We start from the raw sequence: 15,051 nt of genomic DNA, 5'->3' as shown, positions 1-15,051 counted from the left end.
TTCCTTTCTCTGCATATGTTAATCTATTTAAGCATTTATGTAATGACAAACCCATTCCTTCTACTCCTCCATGTTTCAGGAAGGCGGTGTTTAGATATCTTGCACTGTATACATTGGATAAACTTTTATTGCTTCTTGCTGCCTGTCCTCTTTTCTGTACTTTTGCCAGTTTACTAGTGTGATCACTAAAATGAGCTTGTTGCCCCTGGAAACCATTTCAGGAGCTCAAAGGGTGTTGGAGAGCAGTGTTAACGGTGGGTTTCTCTGTTATGTCTGTGGGACACAGGGACCATGGGTATAGCTTCCACCACTAGGAGGCAGGACACTGTAAAGAAAAAACTCCTCCCTCTAGTGCTATACCCCTCTGCCTAGGCACCTAAGGCTCAGTTTTTTCAGTGTCCTCAAGGAGACAGGATCTCATCACTATCACACATTGATTGATTGCTACGGCCAGCATTACACTGGCACCAGGGGTCGACCCAGAGCTCTCCTACAAGGAGTGCCTCTTATGTGGCTTCCCCCGACGTGGGACTGCGGTGCAGGGGCTAATAAGTCTCTTAGGAGCCAGCCACACAGCCAAACACCCGCGCCTCACTATGGAACGGGGGGGGCTGCCCAGCACACGCACGCTGCCTATCTGCTTACTGCAGAGATACCCAGCGCAGACATTGGTGAGTGGCATCTGAAGCCCTAACCTCTCATGCGCCCTGCCTCTCCCCCACTGACCGATCACAAGCGCCATTTCACTCGCGCCAAAGACGCGCGCGCACAAGGGGGCGGGACCGGCAACCGAAACCCGCACTTCCGCTTCCTCTCTCTCACTTCGCGCCAAGTTGCGCACCTAACAAGACGCACATCCGGCTATCGCGCGCCAGAGAGAGAGGACACGGGGAAGAGAGCACCGCATACGCTCCGGGTCAGACGATCACGCGGCACTACTGGGAGGCAGGAGCTGGTAATAGCAGCACCTGCTGCACTATAGAGGGAAGCGCTTAAGAGAAGCGCTTAGGTTATTGTGGGGCTAAGTACTGGGCGCACTAAGGGTACTGTTATTAACCCTACACAATATGGCAGAGGGCATCCCAGAAGGTCCCTTTTCCAGGGCCTCCCACTCTAAAGTTAAATACCTAGCCTGTGCCAAGTGCCGTAAAAGACTGCCAGCAGGCCGCAAAGAGCCATTATGCTCTTCCTGCACCAGCCAACCCGCAGAGGCACCTTCCCAGGCACTGGAACCCGCGGCCCCCTCAGTAAATACACAGGATGGGGACCCATCTCCCACTCCCAATCCTGAGGTGCCCATACAACCACCCATGCCCAGCCAGGACCCTCCTACATGGGCATTACAATTATCTACAGGCATTCCCAAATTGGCAGCATGCCTAGATAAACTCCTGGACAAACTAGACCAGGGTTCAGGGGACCCCCGCACAAAGCACCCCAAAAGGCCGGCCCCCCTCCCTACGGAGGAAGACAGTGAGGGAGACTCACCAGTACCCTCTCACACATGGGAAGAGCAATCCCTCAGTGAAGGGGAGATCTCTTCGGATCAGGCAGAGGGCGGAGAGGATCTTAACAAACCATCCTCAGAGGCACTTGACAACCTCATTTCCGCCGTATTTCGCTGCCTTGACCTCAAAGAGCAAGAATCCTCTTCGGATTCATCATCATCTCTTTTCAAAAGGCAAAAGAAATCTTCCCTAGCCTTCCCTTCACACCAGCAATTAGACAGTATTATACAGTCCGAATGGGAACATCCGGAAAAGAAATTCCAAACTAACCGTCGCTTTCAGCGACTATATCTCTTTGTTCAGGACGCACTAGACAAGTGGTCATTACCACCGTCAGTTGACGCACCCGTATCTAGACTGTCCAAAAATACCGCACTACCAGTGCCCGACGCTTCGTCCTTTAAGGACTCAATGGACAAGAAAATGGAGGGATTCCTTAGGTCCATTTTTACCGCGTCAGGAGAGTCCCTCCGACCAGTCTTAGCATCAGCTTGGGTAAGCAGAGGAGTCCAATCTTGGTCGGCATCCCTCCTGGAAGGGATCAGCTCCGGTATGCACAGACAAGACCTCCTTAACTTAGCCTCACAGATTAAGGAGGCCAATGACTATATTTGCGAGGCGTCACTTGACGCAACCCAGGTAATTAGCCGAACATCAGCTCTTTCGGTAGCCGCTCGCCGCACACTCTGGCTCAAACTCTGGTCCGCAGACCTGTCATCAAAAAAGTCACTAACAACCCTTCCCTTTAAAGGGAAACTTCTCTTTGGCCCTGAACTTGACAAGATCATAAGTCAGGCCACAGGGGGGAAAAGCACATTGCTCCCACAACCACGGTCGCGCACCCCCTTCCGCAGAGGCCGCTCCTTTCGTCCCTCCAAGACATCCAAGGCCTCCACTTCCGGCAGAGATTTCTCCTCGCAAAACTCGGGCCCTAAATACCGCACTCAGAACCGCTTCAAGTCTAATTGGCAAAACCGCCGCTCCCAAACCAAGTCATCGGACAAACCTACCTCCACATGACTATCCTCTTCAGCCATCCACCCCATCCCCAGTGGGCGGTCGACTACGCCTCTTCAGGGAGGCTTGGTTCCATCTTACCCCAGACCCTTGGATACGAGAAATCGTGTCCTCAGGCTACCACCTAGAATTCGAAACCTCTCCCCCACCGCGTTTCTTTATGTCCAGAGTCCCCCAGGAGTACTCCAAACAACTCGCCTTCCTAGATCTGATACAACACATGCTCGCCGAACGGGTCATCACGCCCGTTCCCACCGGAGAAAGGTTTCGGGGATTTTACTCCAACCTGTTCATTGTCCCCAAAAAAGACGGATCATTCCGTCCGGTGCTAGACCTGAAACAACTAAACACTTTCATCAGATTTACTCGCTTCAAGATGGAGTCACTACGGTCGGTCATAGCAGCCATGAATCCACACGAGTACATGACAGCCGTAGACATCAAGGATGCATACTTACACATCCCCATTTTCCAACCGCACCAGAGATTCTTGCGGTTTGCCTTCAAAAATCAACACTATCAATTCCAGGCCCTTCCCTTTGGCCTGACCACAGCCCCACGCATCTTTACAAAGGTGATGGCAGCAGTCACGGCAGACCTACGGCAGCAGGCCCTATTCGTCACGCCATACCTGGACGACATTCTCATCAAGGCCCCTACTCACGCAGTAGCGCAATCCAGCCTAGACACAGTACTAAGAACTCTCTCGGACCTAGGCTGGACCATAAACTATTCAAAGTCCACCCTTTCTCCTACTCAGAGAATCACATTCTTGGGAATGACCTTCGACACGAGAATCCAACGCGTATTCCTCCCACCAGAGAAGATCATCAAGATCCAATCCCTAGTCAGGAAACTTCTGGAGTCACCTCAGCCCTCTGTCAGATTTGCCATGAGAACCCTGGGGTCAATGGTCGCCTCCATAGAGGCAGTCCCATTCTCTCAGTTTCACCTCAGAGAACTTCAATGGAATATCCTGGACCAATGGACGCGCAAGTCCCTAACGCAGCCAATTGTCCTAAGCCACAGAACCAAAGCGTCCCTCCACTGGTGGCTCAACTATACACATTTATCGACAGGCAAGTCCCTGACAGACCCCCACTGGACTATCTTGACGACGGACGCCAGTCTCCAAGGATGGGGGGCAGTCTTCCAGACACAAACAGCACAAGGTCTTTGGTCTCCTGCGGAGACACAGCTTCCGATAAACATCTTGGAAATCAGGGCTGTCCGCCTGGCACTCCAACACTGGCAGAACCAGCTCCACGGACAGGCAATCAGGGTGCAATCCGACAACGCTACCACGGTAGCGTACCTGAATCACCAGGGGGGCACCAAGAGCCGCGCGGCACTAAAGGAGGTAGGCCTAATACTATCCTGGGCAGAAGCCCACAGCGTCACCCTGTCCTCAATATACATCCCGGGTCTAGAAAACTGGCAGGCCGACTATCTCAGTCGGCAAACCCTCGACCCGGGAGAGTGGTCCTTGAAACACCAAGTCTTTCAGAGCATTACACAAAGGTGGGGTCAACCAGACGTAGACCTCATGGCCTCACGGCTCAACCGCAAAGCGGACACCTTCATGGCACGATGCAGGGACCCACTAGCCATAGCAGCGGACGCCATGACGACCCCCTGGGACTTCCCCCTCTCCTACGTGTTCCCACCCTTCCCTCTACTACCCAGGGTCATCAAAAAGATCAAACGGGAACACTGCACAGTGATACTCATAGCTCCGCACTGGCCCAGACGGGCTTGGTTCTCGGACTTAGTCAACCTGAGCAAAGGGAACACTTGGCCACTACCTCTGACACCGGACCTGCTCTCGCAGGGCCCTATCCTGCACCCCAACCCGGGAGTACTACATTTGACGGCGTGGCTACTGAATCCCTAATCCTCCGCCGTAAGGGTTTCTCACCAAACGTTATCCACACCATGATCGCGGCACGAAAAACGGTTTCCGCAAAGAGCTACCATAGGATATGGAAATGCTACAAGGAGTGGTGCGATCAGGCGCACCTACCATGGGATCAGTTTTCCCTGGTATCCTTACTCGAGTTTCTGCAATCAGGGATGACTAAGGGTCTCTCCCTTGCCTCCCTTAAATCACAAATATCCGCACTTTCCATACTATTCCAAACAAAAATAGCAGAAATTCAGGACGTACGTACGTTCCTTCAGGGAGTAGCACACATAGTACCCCCTTACAGAGCGCCAACACCCTCCTGGGACCTCAACTTGGTCCTCCGTTCACTACAGGAAGCCCCAATTGAACCCCTAGCCACCATCCCATTACTGTGGCTGACGTGGAAGACCATATTCCTCGTCGCTATCGCATCAGCCAGACGAGTTTCAGAACTCAGCGCTCTATCATGCCAACGACCATTCTTGACCTTCCACAACGACAGGGCGGTCCTCCGCACGGTGCCTACTTTTCTCCCGAAGGTGGTAACCAAGTTTCACCTAAACCAGGAGATCACTCTCCCTACGTTCTGCCCACAACCACAGAACCCCAAGGAGAAAGCACTTCACTCCCTAGACCCAGTCAGAGCTCTAAAGTTCTACCTCGAACGCACTAATCACATCCGCACCACACAGTCCCTGTTCATCCTACCAACAGGCCCACGCAAGGGCTCCCCTGCATCCAAGGTCACAATTTCCAGGTGGATAAAAGAAGCCATACGCAGAGCATACCTAGCCAAGGGAAAGCCATCTCCCCTCCAAGTGAGGGCACACTCTACCAGGGCGGTCAGTACTTCCTGGGCATTTAGGAATCGTGCCTCTGCAGAGCAGCTGTGCAAGGCTGCCACTTGGTCCTCTATCCACTCCTTTACCAAATTTTACAATTTTGAGGTATTTGCGGCAGACAGCGCACATTTTGGAAGGAAGGTATTGCAGGCAGCAGTTGCTCACAAATAAGCCTCGCTTCCTCCCTCCCTATCATACAGGGGACAGCTCTGGTATGTCCCCATGGTCCCTGTGTCCCACAGACATAACAGAGAAAAGGGGATTTTGTATTACTTACCGTAAAATCCCTTTCTCTCTGAAGTCTGTGGGACACAGGGCCTCCCTCCCTGGAAGCGAACTTCTGGTTTTCCTGATTCCAGTTATTCTGTATATAGTTACTTCCGTTGAGTTACAGTTACCTCTCGTTGCTAGACAAAACTGAGCCTTAGGTGCCTAGGCAGAGGGGTATAGCACTAGAGGGAGGAGTTTTTTCTTTACAGTGTCCTGCCTCCTAGTGGTGGAAGCTATACCCATGGTCCCTGTGTCCCACAGACTTCAGAGAGAAAGGGATTTTACGGTAAGTAATACAAAATCCCCTTTTCTTTCTGCACTGAAAGGAAAGACTTGTACTAGCTGACCACTTTGATTCTGTTGGGAGAAGAACTCTATTCATTAGGAAAACTATACCCCCAGAATAAATACATACGAAAACAGATAATTTATATCTTATTAAATGACCTTTTAAAGTATCTTACCAATATATATATAGTACTCTGCTGAAGAAGCATGTTTTTTTCAGTTAACCGTTACAGGGCATAATCCAAGCAGGACTTTTTTTTAAAGTATGTTCTGCATTTGTAAGCCTGCATTCTTCATTGCATGAACTTTACAGCACACCTGCTGTTAGCAGATGTAAATTTTGTGGAAGATGTGTGAGAAGAAGAATGGCCACCTGGTGAAAGCTGCTAATTGTTTTAGAAAAATGTGATGGGGCGGGTGAACGGAGGGGATATATAGGGAGATGTGCCTAACATATAAACATGTGCTTTAATTTTTCAATTACACACTATAAAAAAAAGTATATTTTTATGAAAATGGTTTAGTTAGATGAGCTGTTTCATGCAATATATTTTTATATAGACCTACATAGTTCAGGGGCATAGTTTACCTTTAATGACTAGCACCCTGGCTGATGGGCATGAAGTAGTTGACAGACTTCTGCACCAGGAAATTTTGACCAGCTCCCATCTTTGAGTGGTGCTAGCCATACTGGGTGTCATGTGCTTTTATAATGAATTGGGCAGGCCTTGTCCCTTTTTTTGGGACCAAAGATATTGCCCTTCCATATATTGCTGTCCATAGCTGACTTTATTGTTGTGCCGGGTCACTGGGTAAATATGCTGCATTAAATCAAATTATAGGAAAATATACTGCGTAAAATCATATAATTTGTTGGAATGTGGTGGTTATACCTCAGGTTTTGTATCTTCAGTAACCTGGGTAGTAGGTTATATTATACTCTCTAGTTTTCATGGCAGTTCATGTGCAGATTGATCAGTTAGTTTTACACATTTCATTACATGGAGATATTGTGCCTACTAACTCAAGTCAGCAGAAAAGTTGTGGTTGTGTGCACAGAAATGTGGCTATGTCAAAATAATTACTAAATCTGTTCTTACACACAATTTCCTGTGCTCTTTTATTAGTGCTGGGATGTCCAGGTTTCTTTGCTGCTGGCTTTGAGAACCCACTCACTTTTTACTGTAATATTCATACTGTGTTATTTTATTACTAATCCGACCGTTTGATTTTCAGCACCTGCTACCCAGGGTCACACCCCTCCTGTGCAAGTGGGAGCCCCCAGACCTCAAGCTCCAGCTGCCTTTGCCACAGCTGCACCTGTAAGGCAGCTAAGTCAGCCCCCCCAGCAGAACATACCATCCCCAAGGCTGGTTCTGAGCTCTCAGGCGCGATTACCAAGTATGTGGTTCAAAACATTTTTAATATTTAGCATTCCTTGGAGATATGTATAATAACATCTAAATGCTTTATATGTTGTCACTCCTAAAACCATTACAGCATATATGACACAAGCAAGAACAAAAACAGCCAGCATTAATGTATACAAAGCTGCACTAATTTAAACTTTGCTAGTTTTATGCTCTTTGGTCACCTCCACCCAGGGAACTCAAAATCATGAGGAAAAGTTCATTTTAATCAAATCTATAATAAAACAGTACCATGTACTTGATCCTAACTAAGTTGAAGGCAAAGCAATTGTGTTGGGGTTATTTAATGTTTGAATGCTTTTTTTGCAAATTATGGAAAGACCCCTTATCCGGAAAACTCAGCAGTTGGTTTTATGAAAAATCCAGTGGACCTTCAATGGACCAATAAGGACTAGCATTATCTCACCAATGAGATAATGTTTTTGTTTATTCGATGCTAATAACCATGAATTATAATTGGCTTTCACTATTATCAAAAGTATAACAGAAGTGTTTTCTGATGTTTCCCTGGTCCATTTTATTGCTCACTTTGACCAGATTTAATTGTCAGAACTGGTGTACTCAAAGACCTTTGTAGTCCAGCACTTATATGTTAGTATACCAAGATCACACTTTAATTTGATTGGCCACCAAATTAATACCAGATTTGTGCTTCGGTGTGGTTTAGTTCTGTTTTTTCCGATTGTGACACTTCAGAATTTTTTTTTATTGGGAAACCTCTAATTCTATATTGCTTAAGATTCCAAATTCTATTTACTAATAATGGTGTTTCATATTTGTATTTCTAGCTGGAGAACTTGTCAAGATTGCTCAGTTGGCCTCTACAGGAGGTGCTCAAGGCAGGGTGGCACAGCCTGAGACCCCAGTTACTTTGCAGTTTCAAGGAAACAAATTTACTCTGTCCCAGAGCCAGCTACGTCAGCTCACTGCTGGTCAGCCTTTACAGCTACACGGTATGGCATGTATTTTGGAGATGGCATAAATATATATACAATATTCTTAAGATGCTTGTGCAATCATTCCATACTGTACCCCTCTAAAGAGGGCAGCAAGGTGGCATATTAGCCAATATTCAGCAGCATTATTGTTTTACTGGCAAATATACTATAGGTGGATCAATAACCTGCATCATTATGCATTGCCGTGGTCTCACTGTAAAATAATCCATGAATACTACCCACCTGTGAATAAGTGTGTGAACATGTTGACATGTCGGATGCATTTCTTTGTCACTGATGGTCACAGAGCAATGTAAATGGGTGCTAAGTAATATTAGTTGTCTTCCAGCAGTGTGGATGCTACTTATATACGCTGGGAGATTCGGTACACCAGTAAGAGATTCGGCCTTAATGAACCAGTAGTACCTTTGCGCCAGCTGCAATAGGAAAAGGGCAAATTGAGTCATTTACCATACTTTTCTAGCGATTTGTCTGGTATTTCAATAGTACTCTCTTTTGGAATTGCGATACTTCTGTATGAAACAAAGAAACCTCCAGTAACTATTAATACCACTGGAGTGTTCACTAGTGAACTATTTACAGCCCCCTGCCACCTGCAGTAGGAATAAGAATAACCTGTTTAAAAGAGCCTCTATGGCAACTGCCACACATGGGGTGGATTTTTGGCCTTCATGTAAACACAGGCCAAGAAAATCACCCCTTTCCTCCTAAAATCTTCTTGATATGCCTGCAGCCGTAGTCATTGTGTCAGCCTGGGTGCAGCATTAAACATTAAGGGATTAAACTTCTTGAGTATGCAGTTCCAAGCCAGAAGTTGCTCCATGGGCCTGCGCGCAAGCCACCCAATGTCTCTCTTTATTACCTTGTAATATATCCTGTAGAAACTGTAGAAACTAGTGTGGTGTCTTCCTGAATTCAGGGTTGGATTTAATTAATGTTTAAATTATTTTTTTAGTTTTTTAGTAGACTTGAGGTATTGAGATGCATGTTACAGAAAGACATCTTATCCCGACAACCCCAGGTTCTGAAAAACAGATGCCATACCTGTATATTTTTTGCAGGAGGCCTTGCCAGGTTATCATCAATGAAAGACTATACAGTTTGAATTTCAGAACAAAGAAGTAACAATGATTTGTTTTTAAATTTAAAATTACTTTGTCACAGGTAATGTTCTGCAGATTGTTTCAGCTCCAGGGCAGTACCTTCGTCCACAAGGTTCTGTTGTTCTGCCAACCATGCCACAAGGTACAACAACAAATACTGTACGAAGCCAGAATCCAGTGGGAGCTCCCCTTCCCAGCACAGTGTCATCAACAGGTCAGTGTTTTGTTTTTACAAGATCACCAGTGTTAGTGCCATTAATCCTTTAAACTGACATATTTTAAAAACCATTAGTATATCACTTCCAGGACACAACTCCTGGTCTGATTAACTATGGGCTATGTCTGGACGCCACACACTTGCATAAGGGAATGCGGGTATTATTTAGGTTTTTACTCCCCTTAGTATCTTTTAGATGTTTAACAACTATACTGCTGGAAATAAGATATTGGGGGTGGGCAAGGGAAAAAGATTGTGCCTTGAAAACAGGTCTATGAAACAATGACAATTGACTATTCTTGTCTGGCTTGCATTTTAAAGTGATACTGACAGCAAAAAAGTACTTTTCTAAATATTATTCTACATCCAAACATACCTATAGGTTATGCTGACCTTTTTTCCTGAAAGTTCTGTTTTTCTAAGTAAATATTATTAAAGATGCTGGACCCGACTGTCCAGCAAGCCGACTGTAACTTCTGAAGCTGTCTGTCAGAAGTGGAGTAGCTGACTTAAAAAAAAAACTGGGAGGGTTCTAATGTTACTTTAAGCAGAGAAACTAAACATGACCATGTGACCTCCCTTCCCAATGCTTGTGAGCCTGCAGCATTTACCTGTGGATGTGTTCCGTCGCTGTTCGTGAGTTTGTTTTGTGGCTAATACTTTTTATGCTTCTCTTTCCCTTTCACACACAGAGAAATAGCTAGCAGACAAGTGTCATTCTTGCAGTCCGTAGCCGACTTCAAAATGCTCTCCCGTTCCGCATTACACGCACGGAGAATTAGCAGACACCGTCAAGTTGAGTTGAGGTCTGATTCCAACCGCAATACAAGCTTGGAGAACTGTTACTTCAGCTTTACTCTGATGGTGTCTGCTAATTCTCTGTGCATGTAATGCGGAGGGGGAGAGTCCTTTTGAAGCACACAGCAAGAAGTTTATTTCTCTGTGTGCATAACAGAAGGGAGAAGGAGAGCCCCCTAAAGCAGGCAGTGTGATTGGTTGATTTTTTTTCCCTTTATTTTTTTTTGATGGAGGCATTTACATGGCAGTGCAGAAGAGAGCTACATGGCTGCCTTGTGGTGCAAGTAGTTGATCTGCTCCTAATTGTAATGTGACCAAACTGGAAATTTTTTAAATAACCGTTTAGAAGCTCATAACATAAATACAATGGCAGGTGTAAAAAAAAAAAAAAAAAAACGGGTTTAATTGGTGTCAGTATCGCTTTAACCATTTTAGTGCCACAGGACGTAGAATCTACGTCCTGGGTACCTAAGTGCCACAGAACGTAGATTCTACGTCCTGCTGCACTTCCGGAATTGGGAGCGGAGGAGCGGCTTTTCAAGCCGCTCCTTCGCTCCCCGCTCATTCCCCAGCCTCCAGACAACAGTCAGAGGGGGGGAACGAGTGGCCCCTGGGTCGCGATCGCCCAGGGGCCCCATAGGAAAAGCCTAGCATGTGTATTCTACGTGCTAGGCTTTCCCTGCAGTTCCTCTCCCTCCACTCCCCCTCTGCTCTGGCACCCCCCCCCTCTCTGCACCGCCCCCTCTCACCATCGGCTGCTGTTTGATGTCTCTCCGGGTCTGGCTTCGATCTTCAGCCCAGGTAGGTGCCAAATACACACACACACAATCACACACTTATTACACTAATACACACTTATACTCACACACACATGCATTTTTGGGGTGGTTTTCACACATTCACAGCCATTGCAGCACTCACACTTACTTGCACACACAAATGCACACAAAACACATTTTACCTAATGTACACACACACACTTACACACATGTAATTTTGTACATTTTTTTTTTCTTTTTTATCATATCGTTTTTATTCTTGCCTGAAAAAAATGTTTTATTGCCATTGCGGATAGTGTATTCGCTAACCGCACTGCACAATACCTTTTGTGTATTATTTTGGTGTTTCTACTACATTTTCTGTGATTTTGGTGCATTTTTGGCTATTTTATTGCATTTTTAGCCATTTTATTGCATTTTTAGTTATGCATAGTTGTTCGCTTGACTTTGTCTGTAAAACTTATTTGCCCAAGCCAAAATACTCAAACTGTTATTCTGACCGCAGATATTAGGCAAAAAAAAAGATTTTAGTGATTTTTCTTTATTTTTATCAATTTTATTGCATTTCACATTGTTCTTTGTTACTTGTCTTTGCACATGGATATTTTGTCTGCTGTATTTCAATTTGGCATCCTGTGTACCCCACATAGTTTGGTAAATCTATGCATATAGGGCATCAAACTGTTCAGTAGACCCCTGGCGTTCATATTTAGAAAGTTTTATGTTGATACATTACAAAATGTGGGGGTACATAATGAGGTAAAATGCAAGCATTGTGACGATTTTTAGAAATGTCATAAAAACAGTTCTGTTTAGCATAGCTTGGTAGTTTGCAGTAGAAAGTTGTATTTACCTATTTTTGTTTTGTCAGAATGTGTACTTTCGGAAAATATATGGTTTTCTAGGGTGTCCATACTGTTAGGGGGTCTTATGGCACATAATACACATACCGGGTGCAAAATTTGCACGAGCCGGAGCGTCTTATGTGAAAATTCATATTCACTATTTTTATTTGGGTGCCCCTGTAGTTTGGTAAATCTATGCATATAGGGCATCAAACTGTTCAGTAAACCCCTGGGGTTCACATTTAGAATGTTTTATGTTGATACGTTACAAAATGTGGGGGTACATAATGTGGTAAAATGCAAGCTTTGTGACGATTTTCAGAAATGTCAAAAAAACCGTTCTGTTTAGCATAGCTTTGTAGTTTGGTAGTTTGCTGTAGAAAGATGTTTTTACCCATTTTTGTTTTGTCAGAATGTGTACTTTCGGAAAATGTATAGTTTTCTAGGTTCTCCTTACTACAAACAAGTATGAGCATAAAGAAAAAAATTGGCATATTTCTAACATTTGCAGTACTAAGAGTTAAAATATTATAAGCACTCAGTTTGTTTAAAGGATAAGTAGGTAAAGCTTCTTATTTTATCATTTTTCTGAAAAATTAACAGCCCCAGAATACATATATTTTCCCTGCGTGCAGATTTTTTTTTGTTTGTTTCTCTTTTGCAAGCAACTGAACTGCAGCTATTTTTACTGACTTTATTTTCTTTTTGAGCACTCTCTCTCCCACTATTTTTTTTTTAAATTTTAATTATGCATGGCACCTTTAGTTTTCTGACTTCAAGGGTTACAGCACGGCAACTTTGCTTTACTTTTGCTTTTATTGTGTGTTTAACTGCTAAATTCATGTCTATATAGGACTTGTTGCGGGGCGAAATGTGCAGACTTGTTCTACAACAGCTGATTCAGTGCCCAAATCCAATCAGGCTGTAGTGAGTCCAGCTCAGGTATGTTACGTTTTTCATGTTTTAGGTGGTTGTGCAGTGTAGTTAACTGTTATAAGAATGATGATGGTAGTTTATGACTTTCCCTTGTACACGGCAGTACTCTAAATCTGAGCTCACCGCTCTTAAATGGGACACTTGTGAGGCTCATCACCTGTTTGGTGTTAATGAATTGAGGCACACCAAATAATTTGAAATATTTAGCAATGTTTGACTCAAATACCTCCAAGATTGGGTGATTGGAAGTAAATGTATAAGATCATTGTTTCTAGTACTGTATTGTAAGTTTGACGATATGCTAACATATGCTAGGTGCTTCTAACTCTGGACTGTAAGTGTCATGTAGCATTCTATTCTAGAATCAAGTATAGTATTTTAATCCAGTTATATTAGTACGTTTAGCTGAAAGGTTATAGCTTCTGAGGGAGCCTCGCTGACCCGCCAGGAGGGTTTGCCCCCAGCTCAGGGGCACCAATGCAAACCCTAAATAACAATAATCAGAAAAAGTAGTAGATAAGTTATTCCCAGCAAATGTCTGATAATTTGTTAGAAATATCTTTACTTTGCTAGCCAAAAGCTTGCACAATAAATGACCATATTATTGCCAACCTTATGCTTGTTTTAAAATAAAGGAATCTGCAGAAGAAAAGCAGCGTGTGATAAAAGAGCGCCTGGATCGCCTCTTCTTCTGTAATGAGCTCCGTTGTGCAAGAGCACCCATCTACGGAACAGACTTATTATCTTTCTGCTCCTTAAACTCTCCTGGAGCTTGGCCTCCTTCACAGGGCACAGTATGGAGCTGGACAGGCTCTGTGAACTGCTTTCTATCCTCTCACTCCCCTGAGAACTCAAGTGATCTACTACGGCACCTTATTCCATCCCATGATCAGCAGAAGGCATCCTTGGAACCTCTTGCTAAAAGGTTAATGACTCATTGTTTTGTGTCTTCAATGTAGATATTAAGTATATTTGGTTTATTCTCAAAAATGTAGTTATGTACTTATAGGCAACACTCTCATTATGAACAAGGAGTGTCATAGGGTAGTCCGTATGGTAGAGAACAGTGTCTGAGACAAGCCTATCATATCAGCAAGGTGATTTTGTGTCTTGTGACAGTCAAAATGCTGCTTATAAGCAACTTGCATTCAATTGAGCCACACTATAGCAAACCATTCAAGGGACAGAAAGGCATTATCTTACACCATGCCCTATTTTGCTGGCAGGAAAATTGGTACGGTCATTTGGATATCCAAATTATTACTACTCAGTTTGGCTATGCTTTTAGTGTTTACTATCTATTACCCTGTATTTTTGTAGTTGACATTTACCTTAGTACTGACAACAAGTTCCTTTGGAAGTTATTATTTTGAAGTTTTAACTGATGCCAAAAAGCTAAAATTAATGTAAGCTTTTTTTGAGGTACCTATATTACTGTTAGCAAGGTGCGGTTAATAGGCCAGCTCCTTGATTTCCACATTCTCTGATCAAGTTTATTTTTGCACTGTTTGGGTTCCTGTATTTTGGTGGATTGAGCACTTCTTTGTATAATATTCAAATCTCTTTGTTAAACATGTTTAAAGAAATGGAATCATTTCACTGTCCGGAATATTTATTCAAATATTCCACAGTTAGTAAGAATGTGTCTCATCATAGCATTTAATTCAGCAATAGGTTGCTTTCCAATCAAAGCATTATCTTTTTGGAGTTGTATTTGTTGCCTTTTTTCATGGGGTTTCTCCTGGTGCAATGGTTTTCTCCCATACTACAAAAAGCTGATGGCAGGTCAGTAGTCACTGATCCCTAGAATTTGTGTTTGTTCTTATTCGTGTGTATTCGGACAGGGACTGATGTGAATACATTCTAATACGTGTGCTTCAGGATTAGTTTTTATTATTATCTAGAAGCAGCATGTACAGTGGAGGAAATAATTATTTGACCCCTCACTGATTTTGTAAGTTTGTCCAATGACAAAGAAATGAAAAGTCTCAGAACAGTATCATTTCAATGGTAGGTTTATTTTAACAGTGGCAGATAGCACATCAAAAGGAAAATCGAAAAAATAACTTTAAATAAAAGATAGCAACTGATTTGCATTTCATTGAGTGAAATAAGTTTTTGAACCCTCTAAGAAAAAAAGACTTAATACTTAG

The 15,051-nt window shown here is 44.0% G+C and overlaps 1 protein-coding gene across 4 annotated transcripts in view; it reads left to right on the top strand.

Annotated features, from left to right (window-relative positions):
- The window catches only part of LOC100145162 (E1A-binding protein p400), a 62,603-nt gene that overhangs the window by 23,445 nt on the left and 24,107 nt on the right, over positions 1 to 15,051 (top strand). For all 4 annotated transcript variants that reach the window (NM_001278435.2, XM_031895120.1, XM_031895116.1 and 1 more), the window contains 5 exon segments: positions 7,068 to 7,232; positions 8,050 to 8,214; positions 9,385 to 9,537; positions 12,816 to 12,904; positions 13,534 to 13,823. In NM_001278435.2, the coding sequence (NP_001265364.2) occupies positions 7,068 to 7,232; positions 8,050 to 8,214; positions 9,385 to 9,537; positions 12,816 to 12,904; positions 13,534 to 13,823 (862 nt within the window).

This window comes from Xenopus tropicalis, chromosome 1 (genome assembly GCF_000004195.4).
Source record: "Xenopus tropicalis strain Nigerian chromosome 1, UCB_Xtro_10.0, whole genome shotgun sequence".
Taxonomy (NCBI): Eukaryota; Metazoa; Chordata; class Amphibia; order Anura; family Pipidae; genus Xenopus; species Xenopus tropicalis.
The sequence above is the reverse complement of the archived record's forward strand: the minus strand, read 5'-3'. Positions and strand labels throughout refer to the sequence as shown.